Raw genomic sequence first — 18,596 nt, 5'->3', positions numbered from 1 at the left:
CCCGCCCATAACTCGTCTGTGGAGACTGACGCCGAGTACGCCGCTCTCTGAGGAGACGCTTCTCCTCACCATCCCATCCCGCCATCGCTCGCTCCCCAAGCCCTCACAGCTCGGAGACCGCTACTACTTTCTGGAATGTGGGCGGGTTTATGTAAATGAGGCGCTCAGTCAGCTGCCCTCTCACAAGCAGCGCTGGGCTGCCTCGCTGTATCGCGCTCTCCTATTGGTCGCCGGGGAAGAAGAGGCGCGCGCCTCCGCTCGCTCCCGCACTGGCTTTGTGTCCGTGTGTGTTGTTCGTCGTCAGTCGTGTGGAGAAAGACTAATTAAAAAAAAACAACACACGCAACGAAATCCCGGGGTACGCCGCGCCCACCCGCGGGAGCCATGGAGGAGCTGAGCGCTGTCGGGGAGCAGGTTTTCGCGGCGGAGTGCATCCTGAGCAAGAGGCTGCGGAAGGTAACGTCGTCCACTGTTGTTACCCCCAGTCTGATGCCCCGCCCAATATCAACTAGTGACCCTCAACTTGTGTTTCCCCCGCAGGGCACCTCCGAATACCTGGTGAAGTGGAGGGGCTGGTCCTCCAAGTGAGTACCCACTGCTTTTGTTTGGCACCCATGTTGTTTACCCGCCCAGATATGACTTCTGACCCCGCTTATCGGTCACAGTCGGTGCAATCAGATCGGCACTGAGTTGTCTTTCACTATCAGAGGCCGATCACACCCCCTCTATAGGTGTCTATTCGCCCTGTATACGTAATGTAAATGCATAGACCCTGAGTACACAGGAGCAAAGAGTATGCATGCTGGGAGTTGTAGTTTCGCAACAGCTGATGTACAGCGAGTGAATACAAGGCACTTACTAATGTACTGTGATTGTCCATATAGCCTTCTTTGCTGCCTGGATTCATTTTTTTTTTCCGTCATGACACTTTGCTCGTTTCCATGGTTACGGCCACCGCTGTAGCGCAGATATGAGGTGGCAGTACAGAAGCTGCTGCGCTTGCATGCCTGTGTTTGCGGTCACCACTTTTTCCTATACTGTGCAAGCACGACCACCACTGATGGTTTACATGGTGGTCGTAACGCATGAAAACAAGCAATGTATAATGTGATGGAAAAATGAATGAAGTCAGCAAAGGACCATTTGCTGAAGTTCAACCCCTGGAGACCTCCAGCGTGGCTGGAAACGTTGTAATCTGAGGCTACTTTCACACTTGCGTTCGGAGCGGATCCGTCTGGATTATATTTCAGAAAAAATTCTAAGTGTGAAAGTTGCTCAGACGGAACCGTCCAGACTTTACATTGAAAGTCAATGGGGGACGGATCCGTTTGAAATTGAGCCATATTGTGTCAACTTCAAACGGATCCGTCCCCACTTGACTTACATTGTAAGTCTGGACGGATCCGTTTGGCTCCGCACGGCCAGGTGTCTGCCTGCTGAGCCAAGGCCAAGCGGTGCCAGACTGATGCATTCTGAGCGAATCCGCATCCACTCAGAATGCATTGGGGCCGTACGGATGCGTTCGGGGCCGCTTGTGAGAGCCTTCAAACGGAACTCACAAGCGGAGCCCCGAACGCTAGTGTGAAAGTAGCCTAACTTACCTGATTATCTCAGCTGACTTCTGACTTAGTCAGCTCTGTAGGTCCCGGACTCTCCGCATCAACATCCAGTTTGGTGCAGGTCACATGACCACTGCATCCATTGACTGGCCGCAGTGGTCATGTGCCCCCATTGTCATGTCACTGGGTCATGTGAGTGACTCCTCAACTCTGCAATCAAGTGACCCGGCGTCAAACCGAATGTTGACATGGGGGGGATCTGAGGAACTGGTGAGGATCAGGTAAGTATAATTACTAGGGATGAGCGAATCGATTAGCATAAAACTTTGTTCTAATACTGTACGGAGCAGGTTCCATGAACCGAACCAGAGTTTGGGAAATGTTTTTTACAGTACAAATGATCTTATCTCACGAGACTTCGCAAAGCAATAACTTCAGCTCATCGGAGCCAATACATCCTGTACAGTATTAGAACTGAAGCTTTATGCGAATCGACTTTGGACGTTTCATCCGAAGTCGATTCGCTCATCCCTGATAATTACCCCTGGGGGGGCTATAGAAGAGGTTCCCAGGGGTGAACAATCCCTTCAAATTCCATGTGGATTTCACTCTATGCATTGCGAAGGCTGCAACCTGTATCATTAAATTGGCATGTCGGTGGGTTTTTTAGGCAGCGTGTAGAAGTGATCTGTTTAAATCTCATCCAGGTTATTGGTGCTGTAAAATGCTACAGATCTTTTTGTTTGGAGCAGAAAATCTGCCACCTGGGGGCGTACACTAAACGTCTTAATTGTCGGGTCTGATAGGCTGTGACCCTCGGGAACGCCCCTTTGCCATTCGCTCTCGTTTCCCCCGGTGGAGACTGTGGCAGCTGTTGCATGCATGAGGCCAAAACAGAAAGTAAAGTTGCTGCCAGGTAGCACAGGGCCCGCCATCGTCACGTGTGTGTTTTTCCCCTCCTTGCTGACAAACGAATGGCAGGAGTATTGCAAAAATGAACCCTTTAAGTACCTGGGCGATTTACACTTCAGGACCCTGCTGTGTTTTTTTTCAGTTTTATAGTTTAGGTTTTTAGTCCCCGTGTTCTGAGGGCCAAAGCCTTTTATGTTATTTTTTCTTGACGTTTCTGCTGCATGGTGGCAGTTTATTTTGCAGAACGAGTTACATTTTTCTGTAGTATCATTATTTGGGCACCTGTAACTCCAACTGTGATATCCTCATTTAAGGGTATCCACGCCCCCACACCCAATAGCAGGTATTGGGGAAGCAAAGATCAGAATGACAACATTCATGATCAATGGTTTTCTCAGAATATAGGCCCAGGCCTTAACTTGCATATGTATAGGGGTGTCGGGAGGAATGGCTGACGGCTGTGGAGAGTGTATGGCCAGCTCTTGGCCCCCGGCTGCCATGACAACCCATCAGCACTGGTGGGGTAACGGTGCCCACTGTTTGTGAAAGTCCTTTGATGCCGCAGTCGCTATTGGACAAGGAATCTAAGGGCCTAAAAGTACTGGAATTGTAGATGGTGCTGATATCATTTTCAGCTTTATGTTACAGCTGACACCTCCTGCAGATGGGGGGAGGGGGGCCCAGCCCAGGCAGAAGCATATCTTTACATCGAGGTGTGCAAAGTCAGCCAAAACCTCAGCCTATGGGTACATTGTGGTGTGCGAACATCTATAATAACTGGCAGACAGTACAGCTGGGGTTTTCTGATGATACTATGATCCACACCATCAGAAAACCTGAATGTGGAGACCCAGCCTAAGGCCTCATGCACACGAACGTTGTTTGGGTCCGCATCTGAGCTGCATTTTCTGTGCCTCGAATAGGACCCATTTGCTTCAATGGCTCCGCAAAAGATGCGGACAGGACTCTGTGTGCTGTTCGCATCCGTTGCTCTGTTCCCACAAAAAGAATAGAACATTTTTCGGACAAGAATAGACATTTCTATTATGGGTGGCCCATTCCGCAAATTGTGTAACGCACACACTGACGGCATTCGTATTTTGTGAACCACTAAACACAGTGTGGTCGTGTGCATGAGACCTAAGGGTGTATTAACCAACATGTCCTTTTTCACAGCCCGATAGCCCCCATACAAGTCAAGGGGCCGTTTTATTGTCCATGAAAGTAGCCTTAAACACTTGCGTTCGGAGCGGATTCTATAATGCAAACGATGGTATACGTTTAGACGGAACCGTCTGCATTATATTTTACTAAAAAAGTCTAAGTACAATTTATATTCAGACGGATCCGTCCAGACTTTACATTGAAAGTCAATGGGGAGCAGATCCGTTTGAAAAATGCACCATATTGTGTCACCTTCGAACGGATCCGCCCCCATTGACTTCCATTGTAACTCTGAGCGGAAGCCAAGCAGAGCCATACTGATGCATTCTGAGCGGATCCGCATCCACCCAGAATGCCTTAGGGCTGGACGGATCCGTTTGCCTCCGCACGGCCAGGCGGACCCCTGAACGCTGAAAGCAGCATTCGGGTGTCTGCCTGCTGAGCGGAGCACAGACGGTGCCAGACTGATGCATTGTAAGCGGATCCGCATCCACTCAGAATGCATTAGGGCTGGACGGATCCGTTCGGGGCCGCTTGTGAGAGCCTTCAAACGGAACTCACAAGCGGAGCCCCGAACGCTAGTGTGAAAGTAGCCTCAGAAAGGCATCCATGAACCATGAGAATGGAATGCTTTACAGTTCTTAACGGCCATTTTTCAGCACTGTCATGTGAATATAGCCTGGTCAGTATTTGGCATCCATGTTTGTACTCCAAAACCAGGGGTGGAAAACACATAGAAAATGTATAATGGAAAGGTTTGTAGTTCTGTGTTTTGGACTCTCTCTTGGCTTTGGCTCCGTCTGTGTAAGAGGACCCATGGTCAGTCTTTATGAAAAGACATAAACTTCGGACTGTCTAGATTTATCAAAATTATGTGTAGGCCTCAGTTGTAATGTGACATTTGTGTGGGTTTTAGGCTTGGTATAAGCAGGGTTAACCCCTGAATCTGGTAATCTGGGTTGTATGTAAGCCGTTACATTTGCTTGTTTTGCGCAGACACAATAGTTGGGAACCAGAGGAAAACATTCTTGATCCACGACTTCTTTTGGCATTCCAGAAGAGGTAAGAGACTTTTTTTCAAATTTTTGTACATATTCTGTTACGGCCTTGACAGCTGTAATGCGACCAAAGATCGCAGTGTATCGGTACTGCTATAGAAATGGATAGGGTAGCAGTGATTTTCACGTTTACTGTGATACTTGAATCACAAAAAATCCAACACTACTGGATTTTTTGCAGTTTGTGTGTCACAGTCGCTGCAGAGGTGCTGGTGGCGATGCATCCGCATTCATTCCTATGGTAGCCGCACTACACTGTGATCTTTGGTCACGCAATAGCTGTAGTGGCCAAAATTGCAATGTAGACATACCCTGTTTTTATAACGTCCTTGCAATTTTTCTATTTTCCAGGGAACAGGAAAAAGAGCTGCGAAACCGAAGAAGAGGAAAAAGACCACGGGGGAGACCACGTAAAAATGTTGTGAGTGTCTTTTACAGTATTCATTTTGATATAGAAATGGGACTTAGAAGTTGCTGGCTGTCTAATGTGTATGGGGGTCTCAAGACCCTCCATGTGGGGGGAGGGGGGGGGGAGATTGGACCTGTTGGATTTTTCAATAGGTACAAATATGGGTATCCCACCCATAAAGTTTATTGGGGTCATTTATCAAACTGGTGTAAAGTAGAAATGGCTTAGTTGCCCATAGCAACCAATCAGATTCCACCTTTCATTTTCCAAAGGCGCAGTCAAAAATGAAAGGTGGAATCTGATTGGTTGCTTTGGGAAACTGAACCAGTTCTACTTTACACCAGTTTGATAAATAACCCCAAATGTGCGTATTTGTGGGTCCCAGAGGTTGGTGTACCATAAACCTCTATGGTGGAAATTCCATTTTAACTTCCCTCCACCCTCACCAATTCTCTTTTTATTGTTGGGTCTGGCGGTTCATTCTGTGTGGCCCAGGATGAATATAAGCATTCAGTAGCAGTCTTAGGGTTCCTGCATGCATTGCAGATTTTCGTGTGGAAAAACCTCAGCGTAATACAGTACCAGCAAAGTGTATGAGACTAGACAAATCTCAGGTACACTTTGCTTTTTTTATATTCATGCAGAAATTGACCTGTCGTGTGGATTTAGAAATCCACAGCATATCAACTGTTTGTGCGCATTTCACCCTTTGAGATCTGCAGCAGAACAGCATCAAATCCGCAACAAAAAAAAGTAACACATGCCGAGATTCGGTGCGGAATTTGTTTGTAAACCTACACCCATGTGCAGGTACCCTTAGGTAAGTTCACACAGAGGTTTTTGGGAGGAGGTTTTGAGGCATATTTTCCTGCAAGTTTTTCAGCCGAAATCAGAAGTGGATTTGAAAGCAATCGGAGATATAAAGGAAGGACTTTCTTCCTACTAAATCCACTTCTGGCTTTAGCTGAAAGATCACCTTCAAATAAAGCCTTATTCACACGTCCGTGTTTGGTCAGTGATTTTCCATCCGTGATTTTGAGCCAAAACCAGGATTGGAGCCTACATTGACATAAGGTAGAAGGGAAAGATCTGCATCTGTTCTGTATTTAGAGAAGCACCTAGTATTTGCTCACAATCACTGATGGAAATCACTGACCAACATTGTGTGAATAAGGCCTAGCTCTTTGTGAACCTACCCTTTTCATGTGATTGCATGCAGATTTGCCCCATTGTCTACAGCCTTATAGCTTATATACAGTGCTACTTTTTAACTGCCTATAAGCTATCAAGGGACTGACTGAAAGTTCATTAGTGTATAAAAAACAAAGTATACATCTCCTACTCAATTTTAGTCTTTATAGGCACCATATTGCAGCATACTTGAGTGCCTTTAACTCCGTAATACTACCTTGTGCGGACTACATTTGCCGTCCTCTTGCATTTGTCTTTTCAAATAATAAAATGAATAGGTAAGAAGTAGCCAATAGTTAAGATGTATGTGAAAACGAAGCCCCCATTTAGTAGTAATGTGTCATTCTAAAACTTTTTTTGTTTGTATTTAGCTCATTTTTTAATTACATTTTGAATTTGTTTTCAATAGGAGTCAGAAGTGCCACCCAAACCCAAGTCGAGCAGCTCTTCTTCCTCATCCTCCTCTTCTAATTCATCTTCCTCCTCCTCGTCTTCATCTTCATCTTCCTCCTCCTCAGATGACAGTGATGCAGAAACTCCACACTGTCCGAGACCACGAGATTCCCACCCCGTTCCACAGAAGAAAGCACAAGCCGTGGTAGTAAGGCCAGATTTAAAAGAGCAACTTCGCAAGAAGAGGGGAAGAAAACCATTGCTTCCTGATCAGAAGATCCCTAGAAGGACCAAGGGAGCGAAGCCAGGACCTAAAAGTGCAGCTGAAAAATTACAGGCTGGTCTTAATGCACAAGCATTCTCCACTCTAAAATCCCATTCCAAAGACCTATCTGCTTCCAGCTATAACAGACAGGGTAACTTATCTGCAGAATTGCTTTCCAACATTGCTAAAAATTCTCCTATCCATCCCAATGGGAATTCTTCCAGAAACCTAAGCTGGCAGAGCTCAATTGTGCATTATATGAACCGAATAGCCCAAAACAACCCTCAGGCAGGCAGGAGGCCGATGAATTCTGCATTGCTTTCCAAACGAAGCTGTCAGACTCAAGAATCCAAAAGTGCCTCCAAAATGCAAATTGATCTTGGCCCATCTGCTCTTAAAACTGTAAAACTTAATGATACCGAGGAGCACACAAATCCACCGATCAACCAGTCTGCACCGAGGGCTGGAATATCTAACCGAGAAAGCGCCCAGACTTTGAATCTTCAGAACAAAACTCAAGGTGGACAAAGTGCAGGAGCGCTAAATGTGCACGCGTCTCAGAAAAATAACACTCTTCCACAAAAAAGCCCTAATCCTCCTTCACATGGAATGTCTACAGATAATAAGACAGATAAAATAAGTAGAAAAAGCGGAGGGATAAGTCAAGTAAGGACCGGACTTCCAGTATCCACAAGAGAGGTCTCTACTGTCGAGAGAGGACAGCAGGCAGAGCCTCGCAAGGATCTAGCTGAGCTAAGCACCGGAGATGATAGCAGCCTGGACTCTGACCATGATTCATCACTTTCCAGCCAAGATATGTCTGTCCAAGCTAGCCAAGACTGGAAGCCAGCTCGTAGTCTGCTTGAGCATGTTTTTGTGACCGACGTCACTGCCAATCTCATCACAGTCACCGTAAAGGAGTCTCCCACCAGTGTTGGCTTCTTTAACATGCGGCCTTACTGAAAGGAGAACATGTTTGGCAATATGCAACCAAAAATGTATGAGGTCTGGCTATGAGAGAGGTTTCATCTAGCAGACAGTTTAAAGGTTAATGCTGTCTGTCCCTCGGCAATGCTTAGTATCTTTGTCAATTTTAGTATCTCCGGATCTAAGTTGTAATCTGTAGCTTCTGTAAGGATTATCCTATACTTGACCTCTGAGCTCTGTATGGTGTGTGTTTATGGAGTTAGGGTTGTGGAAAGTGGATGGTGTCTTCAGGAACTAAATGAAAGAGTTGTGACTTGGTTTAAAAAGAGTAGGAGATTGTATACTCAACTATTAGTCGCTTGAGTACTTTTCCTTAGGGTTATATTTCCCAACCCTTTAGATTGCTAGAAGAGTTGTGCAAACCTTATTTGCTGTAATAAGAAGCTGTCGTTCTATCCAGCCCTGCCTTATTCCTTCAGCACTTTTTGTGCCTAAAATGCAAACCAGAGCAATAGACAAAGTACTAGATATTAAGAGGTCTAGCCTTAAAATGATATATCATAGAAAAATACGTTTTTTTTCTTTATTTTTGGACGTTCTAAAGCAGAAGGATTTTTGCCAAAAATCTATGTAATCATCACTTGTAATAGCAGCGTTTGTGGATAGGTAAAACTGGAATATGTGTCGTTGTAATGTTAGTTTAGTTGTCTTAGTGTTAAAGACGCGTGTGGAGTACTTGATGTATTTACTAACTTTTAGTAATCCACCTATTAAAGTGGCGGTTTACGGAAGAGTCACTGAGAGCAATCTGTCAAAGATCATATTCCTTTTTAAAGGAGTATTTGCTTTTTCTTCCACAGCGATACAGGCTCCGTTCTATACAAAATCTTATTTAAGTCACTCTTAAGGCTGCGTTCACATCTCTGACACTGATGGGGCATAAATGGCACAAAGCAACCGATGGACCCCAGTACAGTCAATGGGAATCCGGTAGTAAACTAGAGAATCCTGTAATGCCATATCCGGAGATGCGAGCGCAGCCTAAAAGCCACTTACTTCTAATCTGCACAGTAAAGGTATATCATAGAGGAATGTGGGCTGAGACAATTTCCTCGGGACTTGCCGAGCGTCTATTGTGGATTTCCAATTGCAGACATCAGTAGAAAGAAGAGTCGGCAAGTTGGATTTCATCCCTTCTGTTCCGACAGGCAATAAGCCGTCGCCACCAAGTTCCGTTTTGAAGGTGGTGTTTGATCGAGGGCTGTCCATCTAGATTACAGCATTTTCGGTAGTTTCTGTACATTTAGCGTTTGACTTTTGAAGTGATCTTACGTTTACATAAAATACCACTGGCCTTAACAGTGTTTAATTTCCGTGGCATCGAAACTAGAAAGAAACAATCACAAATATAGTTTAATTTAGAAGATATTGCAGCACATAACCATTTTCTAAATCTTGAATGTGCCTTTATGTTGTGGCCAGATCCAAGGTGTCGTGTTGCTTATTAGAACATGTTGAGAGTTTTGTGCTTGGTGAATGGCAGGGTTATATCGGAAATACATTTGCTAGATGTGAGTGAGTGTGTGTAACTGCTTACCGTGTAATTATAGGTTAAAACGGTGTAAGAAGAGACTTTTATTTTCAGTTCCCTTTTAATTTATTTAATTTTTTTTCAAAAGTGTGACCAGTTGAATTGAGAAGTTGAGTCTTTTCATGTGACCCTATTTCAGCCCGTCAACAAGCGTATCATGTGGCGATCAAGGCTCGTTTAACGGCGTCGTCAAACTTCATATATTTTTGAAATACCTCCCAACCAGTGGAACATGTCGATGGGAAATTGGGGACATGTCACCCCTGCAGCACCGTATGTGTTCTTCCAGAAGTTAGCGGTGCATGAACAGTCCCTGCTCCGGTATTGGAAGTAGAGCCTCTGTGCTTGCGCCGCTACTCGGACCGGGCACTTGATTGTCAGGCGCCAGGCAAGATGTCTGGTACTGTCAATCAAGCGGCAGGGTGGAGCTTCTTCAGCAGTGGGGACAGTCCCTTACAACAAAAGAACTCTCTTTGATTTGCTCATCCTTAGTGAGGACCACAGTGAATACAGTGGTGGACCCAGGAAGTCAGAACAGAGTTTCAGGTAGAAGGTAAGTGAACTTCCCTGGACAGGTCCTGGTGGATGTGTGGGGGTTTGTATAAAAAGAAATGCGTTAAGATGGACCACCCCTTTAAGGACCTTTTAGATAACTGCCAAAACCAATGGCCATATGAGCGATCGAATTGTTTCTGGTTTTGTTCTGGAATTGTTTTTATTTTTGTCAGCAGCTCTTCCCTTGATTACACAGGGTGATGTGCCCTCTACAAAGGATAATTTTTATACTGGCATAAAATATCCAGTTAGCCGACAAATGAGTGTTTGCTTATTGTTGGCTGATTGGCGGGCCTTTAACATGGGCCAGTGATGCGTTCCTTTTGGGGGATCATTAGCCTGTGTAAAAGGCCTCTTACACTGTGTATGTTCATAGCTAGTGAAGCAATGAGTAGACACCCGGGCAAGTTATCAAACCAGGAGATAGCAACTAGTGTTGCGCAAAGCGAGCTTTGGATGCTTCATCCGAAGTTGCTTTGTTCAAAACATCGGAATAATACTGTACAGGGTTCCGTCTCTGCACAGTATTAGAATGTATTGGCTCTGATGAGCCGAAGTAAGTTATTTGCGAAGTCGTGAGTGACTTCATTGAATAAATTCTGTATTTGATTTTTTAAGTGGGAAACCACTTTCAAACTTGAAACCAAACTCTGCTTCAGTTCTGACTAGTACCTCCGAACCAAAGCAGAGTTCAGTTACTTCGGCTCATCGGAGCCAATACATTCTAATATTCGAGTATTATTCTTGAACGAAGCCCTTTGGACGAAGCATCAAAAGCTTGCTTCGCTCAACACTAATAGCAACACAACACACCACACCAACTGGATAGTAAGGGCTAGTTCACACAACTGTGACCGGCCCGGGAAACGCGGTCTGTGTGTCAGTTGCATTTTCCGGGCTAACCACGACTCCCCTGACCCAAACTGACTGCATCACAGTGTTTCATGATAGTTCATATGTGATCACAGATCTGTCGTACTGTGTTCATACCGTCAGCACAGTACAATAGCTCTGCGATCACATATGAACGATCATGAAACACTGTGATGCAGCCACTTCGGGTCAGGGGAGCCGCGGTTGGACCTGAAGATGCAACCGGCACATGGAATGTGTTTCCCGGGCTGACCACATCATGTGAATCAGTCCTAAGTAGAATAATTGACACCACAGTGCAGTGGCAGAAATATTGATTCAACCAACTCCATTTACATGGCTAAGAATTTGCAGAAATACTCCCTGATTTTGGAAAATGCAATTTTTGGGGGGTAAAAGCTTACTAATAACCATACATATTTTAGCTGATGTTTATGGAGACTAACCAGAATGCAGCATATAATTTGGATTTCTGCCATAGTTTATCCATAATCATATCTGACACAGACGATCCAGGCTCCCAGAAAAATTGAGGATGACCAAGCATGGTGTGTGACGTGCTTGCTTTCCGAACATCACCATTGCTGGCCATTCGGTGGCCTAAGCAGTGACGTGTGCAGGCACGGCATGTGACTGCGGAGGGGTTCTTCACATACCATACCCAGGAACCAGACAACCACTTTTAAGAGCAAGATAGATCTTTAATATCCGATCAGCAATGGTCTGACACCTTGCAGCCTCCGGCACCTGAACTAGCACTGTGACTGGAACAGGAAGCACAGCCACTACACTTTTTCACTGTGCTTCCTGCCTTATTCAAGGAGGCTGCAAGGTGTTGGACCCTCCGCGATCGGATATCAATGACCTGTCCCGAGGATAGGTCATTCATTTTGGGAGCCTGGAAAACAGTGTTAGGCTACATACACACGACCGTATGTGTTTTGCGGTCCGCAAATTGCGGATCTGCAAAAAAACAAACCGGATGCCATCCGTTTTTGTGGCTACGTTCCGACATACTGATGCAGACAGCACACACTGTGCTGTCCACATTTTTTGCGGACCCGTTGAAATGAGTCTGCATCCTTTCCGCAAAAAAAACCCGGAACGGACACAGAAACAAACAACGTTCGTGTGCATGTAGCCTTAAGCTGTAATCCAAAGGTCACAGCATCACATCAGTAACTCTGGGAACTGTCGCGTACAGTGCTTCTGAAAAGTACTCGCACGTGGCTTCCATTCATTTACGTTTGATTTTACATTCACATAGAAGCTGTTGTCAGCATCCCGCTTGGTTAGTGCATTTTCTTAGGTGAGAAGTGCCTTTTAGTCTCAGCAGATTTCTTGGAATGATTTTTAGGCGCACGGTGAACCCCCCCCCCCCCCCCCCCTTATGATTCGTTTGTTTCGTACGTTTGTGAGGGAGAAAGCATTACCAAAAAGTTGCAGTGCTTGCAATCGTAACGACTTCCTGCCTTCATTTTGTAGTAATCGAGTATCTAAGGTCTTTTCCATTATTATTTTTTTTTTTGTCTGAGCGCGCTAGAGAAGTAATTCACTTTAGATGTATGTCTCAGCAGCTTGCAGACTGCAATTTGTATAGCCATCTATATTCCCCAATTTTAGTAAACAATCTGCTTCTGGCGTACAGAGAAGCCTCCAGGAAGGAGTTTATTCTATTTTGCCGCTGATTCCGCTCAGAACGGCAGCAGTTGTAATAATGGGAATATATTGGGGAGTTGTCGTGTATGCAATTCCCTGTATGTAGGAACGTACAGCAACTTTCCTTTGAACATAGCCTTTTAAGAAGGCAACAATCACGCCTACAGGATTCTCCTATTCCTTATTTTGGCAAAATATTGCTACCTGCACGTTCAGGTGATCAAGTCTTTACTGTAGGTTAATACAGTCTTTTGGAAACAGGGTTACACAGGTATGGCTTTAATCTCATTTCATACTTTCATATTTTAATGAATCGTGTAAAAATAAAAAAATAATAAAAAAATAAAAAAACTTTATGCAACGGTGAACTTACCATTTAATAAATTTAATAGTTTATAATAAATTGACCGCATTGTAAGGGGGTTGAGTTTCACCTACCTACTCACTACTACCCATGCATTTTCCATGAATAATCATAGGAAAATGTGCCTTTTCATTCATTATCTCACATTTTTATTTGTCTACTGTGCAAAAATAGACGTTTTGACTCGAGTTGTGTTCTGTTTTCACCTTTGCCTTCAAATAGACCTCGTGCAAGTAATATTTTTGAAAATCAATACTTTTCCTAATTTGCAAGTGTTAGAGATAGACTTATATCTCAGTTGCATAGAAATAATCTATTTTTTTAACTGTACTTTTGTAAAATAATGCTCCTGTGCTGACCTTATAAAGATAGACAAACTGTCTATAATGTTAATATTTTTTTTTTTTTTCTTTTCATTGTTTAATACTATTATTTTCTAACGTTTTTACCCTTTTGCTTTTTAGTTGTTTAGGCGCCTGTTTTAATTTATTTCCTGAAATCACTAGAACAGTGGCAGGTAAACAGTTTTGTACACAGGTTTGCATTTTATATTGTGTTGCATATCATTAAAATATTTTTGTAATCTTTTACTAGCAGTTTGTCATTTTATGTATCTGCTATACCGTAAATACTTTCTAAAGCTTTATATTACCATTTACAGTAGTACACTGGTGGTTCAATTTCTCCTTATAGAGCGCGCCTAGTAGGCGTAAGGAGTCCTACAAGCCAGGCAATACTCCGCTGGGAAAAATATATGTAAACTAGCTCTCTTTCTGGGGGGGGGGGGGGGGGGGGGAAATGTTGAATAGTACCTCTGAATCCAGACAGAGGCTTCTCACTTGAAACCGCTGTCTGCAGATAAGGCACCGGCTTAGTGATTATACATGTTAAGCCTCAAGGTCTGTTTAAAAGGTTGAGCATTGCTTTAGATGTCAGATAGCTATCTTACATCTGGTGGCATAGAAGGCTCAGCTTTTTTTTATTTTTTTTTATTTTTTATTAAATAGCTAATTTGCAGAACATACACTCCTAAACCATGAGGGTTAAAGACCTGTCACCAATCCAAAAAAGTGAGCATGGCATATTTTCACTTATGAATTTGCACCCCCCGTTTTTCAGTCCTTGACATTTCTGGCACCACACATGTCAATCTGTGGCCGGCTAGTCACTTCTCTTTTATACCAGGGGAGGTTTCTCCACGCTATGACGTTCTTCATCACACAGCCTCCTGATGCAGCGTGATCGTCCGAGACCACTCTGTACCATAGCTTCCGACGAGACAGCATCAACCAGACCAGTGAGAGATACGAAGAACCCTCTCTGCAGTGGTTGGACTTTTCTCTGCGGCTGAGATGCAGTCCTGTTGGAAGCTGTGGTACTGCGTGCTATCGCGAAACGTCCCAATTCTCGTGAGATAACTTTGCATCAGGAGGCTGTGTGACGGAGATCGTCTGAGAGAAGTGTCCCCTAGCAAAGAAGAGAAGTGACTTAGTACACCTCTGTGGCTAGTCACTTTAAATTAACATGCGGTGCCCAAAAACTTGGTGAAACTTACTGCATAACAGGGGGGTGCATATTCATAAAGTGACTCAGGGAAGCATGGCCAAATGTCCTAAATTTTAATATTTTTTTTTTGGATTGGTGACAGGTCCTGCCCCCTTTTCTGTGGATATAATCTCTCCTTTTCTAGAAAGTGTGTCCTTAGGAATTTGATCCTATTTAGCTAAATGAGCATTTGTGGTTGATTAAGTTCTCTGCAGGCCACCTAAGCTCCTCCACTCCAAACTTACCAAACATTTGGGGGGATTTATTACGCTGGCATCCCATGTGCCAAAATTAAAGGTTTCCTGTTTTCCCCATATTGATGACCTATCCACAGGACAGGTCATCAATATCAGAATCCGTGCATTCTCTGTAATTAAAGCTCCTTCATCTCGTCAACAGCGAGCAGGTAAACTGTAAAGAGAATGCGGCACTCACACAAGTTCTGCGTTCTCTTCATACAGCTGATCAGCAGGGGTGTCGGGAGTCAGGTCCCTGCTGATCTGATATTGATGACCTATCCTTATATGGGGGAAGTGGAAAACCCATTTAAGAGGCAAAGACATCTTCAGGAGCTCTGTGAGCCAGAAAGTGACATCTATGCTAACAACGTTGATGAAATAGGGAAATAGGGGTGTTCCATGAGATCAGTGGCCAGACTGGGGCTGTATTATACAAATCTGCTCCTGCCACAACTACTGGAATTGGAGTTATCAATAACGACTGCAGTATGTACATGGCTTGACAGAGGACATTGGCTCCCCCTGTCACTCCATGTGGTGCAGGAGACCCTGTATCAATGTTATGTGCAGAGCTTTTAGCAGAGCGAGTGGATCTGCATAGCACATAGCTGTTCCCGCCTCTGCCTGTTCCGCTCAAGCCCAGTATAGCGCACTAGATGTGCTATGTCACACTTGAGCAGCGCTTGTATCTGCAGGAGCAACGTTGTGTGCTCCTGCCACTACAGCACTCACTGTGGCTCCTATGCCTGAAGTACAATGGAATCCGTATACCTGTGCAATGCTGACACGTCGGCACATACTTATCCATCATGGAATACGTCTAGCTCCAGATTTAATTCTGCAGCAGAACATCAACCCTAACCAAACAGCCAATATTATTTAGAAGTATCTTTAGCATTAAAAAAAAAAAAGTACAGAGTCCTGGAAGTGGAGATGATATGGCCTCCACAGAGCGCTGGTCTCAACATTGAGTCTGTCTGGGATTACTTGAAGAAAGAGAAGGATCTGAGCAAGCTTACGTCCACAGAAGATCTGTGGCTAGTTCTCCAAGATGTTTGGAAAAGCTCCCTGCCGTGTTCCTTTAAAAACTGTACAAGTGCACCTAGAAGAACAGATGCTGAAGGCAAAGGCTGGTCACACCAAATATTGATAGGATTTCTCTTTTGTTCGTTGACTACATTTTGGTAATTGAAAAAAATAAACTATTAGCACTTCCATTTTTGGAAGCATTCTAACTTTGCAGCGTTTTTTCCACACCTAAAACTTTTGCACAGAACTTTATTCCCAAGGTAAGCCATACACAAACAAGTGTTTATTGCACTGAATTTACTGAAATAATAACTTGAGACAGTTCTGGGCGAGCAGCATGCTATTGCTTTACTTCCTTGTGGCTTTCCTATGTGACTGTACATTACGTAACCACTGAGCAACCGTTCTGGAAAATAACCTGTTCTCTGACCATGACATATCTTAACTTGCAAGTAAATAGCCACTTTGTGGGGAATTTTTGCGCAAGTGGGATTTTGCTAAAAACAAACAAAAACAAAACACTTTTTGGGATTTTCTGACACTCACCACTTGAAATTTCCCAGCACTCTTAACTGGTCAGTATCTTTAGTTATTGCTCTGGTCATCTGGAAAGTGGCTTCTTTACATTGGGCAATGTACAGTAATCTGATGAACATTTTAAATGGTCCCACAACATTATAGAGTCTCAGCTAAACTGTTTAATCCTTGAACAGGATAGGCCATGCATATCTGATCGGTGGGAGTCTAATGCCCCGCAACCTCGCTAATCATTTGTTTCCCCAGAGTTACATAGCTCAGCCTATTGTGTGTAGTGGACTGAGCTGGTTACTGGTCCTAATCACTTCAGTGGGAGTGGGGTTGCAATAACCAGCTCCATCTACGACTTGGGGTCCATTCAAACGTCCACAACTCGGGTCCGGATCTGTTCTGCAATTTTGTGGAACGGGTGCAGACCCATTCATTTTTAACGGGGCCGGAAGAGGTGCGGACAGCACACTGTGCTGCCCGCATGCCCGGATCCTCAATCCCGTTCCAGAAAAAAATAGAACATGTCCTATTGTCCGCAACTGCTGATAAGAAGCATTTTCTATAATAGTGCTGGCTGGAACGCACATTGCCGGTGTCCGTGTTTTGCAGATCTGCAATTTGCGGATCTGCAAAACACCTACGGATGTCTGAATGGACCCTTAATGGATGGAGATACTGCAAAAGAGATGATGAGTGGAGTTGAAGGGAGTCAGACCCCCACCGATCAGATATTGATGGCCTATCCTGAGGCTAGACCATCAACAGTAAAATCCTTGGTTAATATTAATGATCTATAGTCAGGATGGATCATCAGTATCAGATCGGTGGGGATCTGACCTCTGGCACCCCCGACGATCATCTGTTTGAAAAGGTAGCCGGTGCTTGTACAAGCACAACTTCCTTTTCAAAATTACCTGCGCATCATCTCCTTTGTAGAGGCTGCTCAATGTATCCTGATCCTGCTGATGTAATATTGATGACCTGAGGATAGGTCATCTAATAACCCACTACACAACCTCTTTAATACCATAACATATATGTCATTACATTGACCTTATTACACAATGGATACTGTATATACATCAATGGAACACAGCTGTAATGCTACTGCCACCGGTAGGATTGAAGATGTCCTCGTCATGTGAATGGCCGCCATGTAGAAGTACATTTGTCACATTAATGCCTGGCCAGATGTGACTTCCCATGTTGATAATAGCTGATCACCAGGGCTTTGAGAAACTGGACGAATCAGCCGACCATCTGGCTGGTTTTTGTTTTAAAAAAGGGATGTTTTCATGAGACAACCCTCTAAGGCTGTACTGTACCAACAAATCAGTGGATGGTTTTCAGTATTACCATCTCTGGACTGTATAATACAGGCTGTTAAAATCAGTGCTCAGTAATAGTTTATATCTACAGTAGGTAAACTAAACATAAAATTGTGCTCGTAGGTGAACATATGCTTTCAGGTTTAGTAGAACAGGGCTCCAGATGGCGACCAAAATGGTCGCCAATGCGACTTAGAATTTACAAATGGCGACAAGACTTTTTATTCTTGTCACCATTTGCGACTAGACCCGGCGCTGCAGCTCTGCAGTTGAATACAGCGGCGGGGCACAGAAGATGATAGTTCTCTGCCCCGCCGCCGATGTTCTTCTCAGCAGCGATGTTCTCCCTCCCCCCTGTGCTGCTGCCGCCGCCAATACGGAGCGAGAGATAGAGAGACATAAAATATATAAACAATAAATAAACCTATTACATAGCGCTGCGTCTGAAAAGTCCAAACTATTAAAATATCTCCTATGCGGTGAGCGCCGTAACAGACATAAATAAATTTTGTCACCTTGTCACCCCAAAAAATAGGATAGGACTGTTCTATTATGGGCCGAACGTTTCATAAAATGCGAAATGCACGCAGCTTTTTTGGGTGTTTTTTTTTGTTTGTTTTTTTTTAGTATCGCAATACTTTTTTATGGTGACGAAAGCGAATCAAAATTTTGGTATCGAAACAACCCTACGCCGATCTGATTGGCGTAGAGTTGTCACAATACCAAAATTTTGATTCGGTTTCGATTTGGCAACTAAAAATTTAATTTAGCTCCTAAATTTTTCAGTTCAGGAGCCAATGGCTACTAGGTATTTTCTTTAGTCTGGAGCACAGTAGAAAACGGTAGTATTTAGTACTAGCATGGAAGCCTATACGGGATTTCCATGTCAACTAAGTGTCACTAAAGCACATGATTGTAACTGGAACTTCTACAGTAGTTTGAGGTCGTTTTGTTTTGCAATGCTAAAGTTTTGTTCCCCTTTTGAGTTTTATTTTAGCTGTCCTGAC

At 44.0% G+C, this 18,596-nt stretch overlaps 1 protein-coding gene across 1 annotated transcript; it reads left to right on the top strand.

Moving 5' to 3' along the window:
* The first annotated feature begins 244 nt into the window (after window positions 1–244).
* Window positions 245–10,952, top strand: CBX2 (chromobox 2). Its single transcript, XM_044298119.1, has 5 exons — window positions 245–456; window positions 541–584; window positions 4,632–4,697; window positions 5,045–5,114; window positions 6,703–10,952. The coding sequence occupies exons 1-5, from the start codon at window positions 385–387 to the stop codon at window positions 7,912–7,914; spliced, it is 1,464 nt and encodes a 487-aa protein (XP_044154054.1). The 5' UTR covers window positions 245–384; the 3' UTR covers window positions 7,915–10,952.
* Window positions 10,953–18,596: the final 7,644 nt, after the last annotated feature.

The sequence above is a fragment of the Bufo gargarizans genome, chromosome 6 (assembly GCF_014858855.1).
Source record: "Bufo gargarizans isolate SCDJY-AF-19 chromosome 6, ASM1485885v1, whole genome shotgun sequence".
NCBI lineage: Eukaryota > Metazoa > Chordata > Amphibia > Anura > Bufonidae > Bufo > Bufo gargarizans.
The sequence above is the reverse complement of the archived record's forward strand: the minus strand, read 5'-3'. Positions and strand labels throughout refer to the sequence as shown.

Bases quoted from the DNA above. Each gene is read 5' to 3' on its own strand.
- CBX2 (XM_044298119.1), top strand. From the start codon at position 385: ATGGAGGAGCTGAGCGCTGTCGGGGAGCAGGTTTTCGCGGCGGAGTGC. The intron at 457-540 runs GTAACGTCGTCC...TTTCCCCCGCAG, and splicing joins TGAGCAAGAGGCTGCGGAAG to GGCACCTCCGAATACCTGGT. The intron at 585-4,631 runs GTGAGTACCCAC...TGTTTTGCGCAG, and splicing joins TGGAGGGGCTGGTCCTCCAA to ACACAATAGTTGGGAACCAG.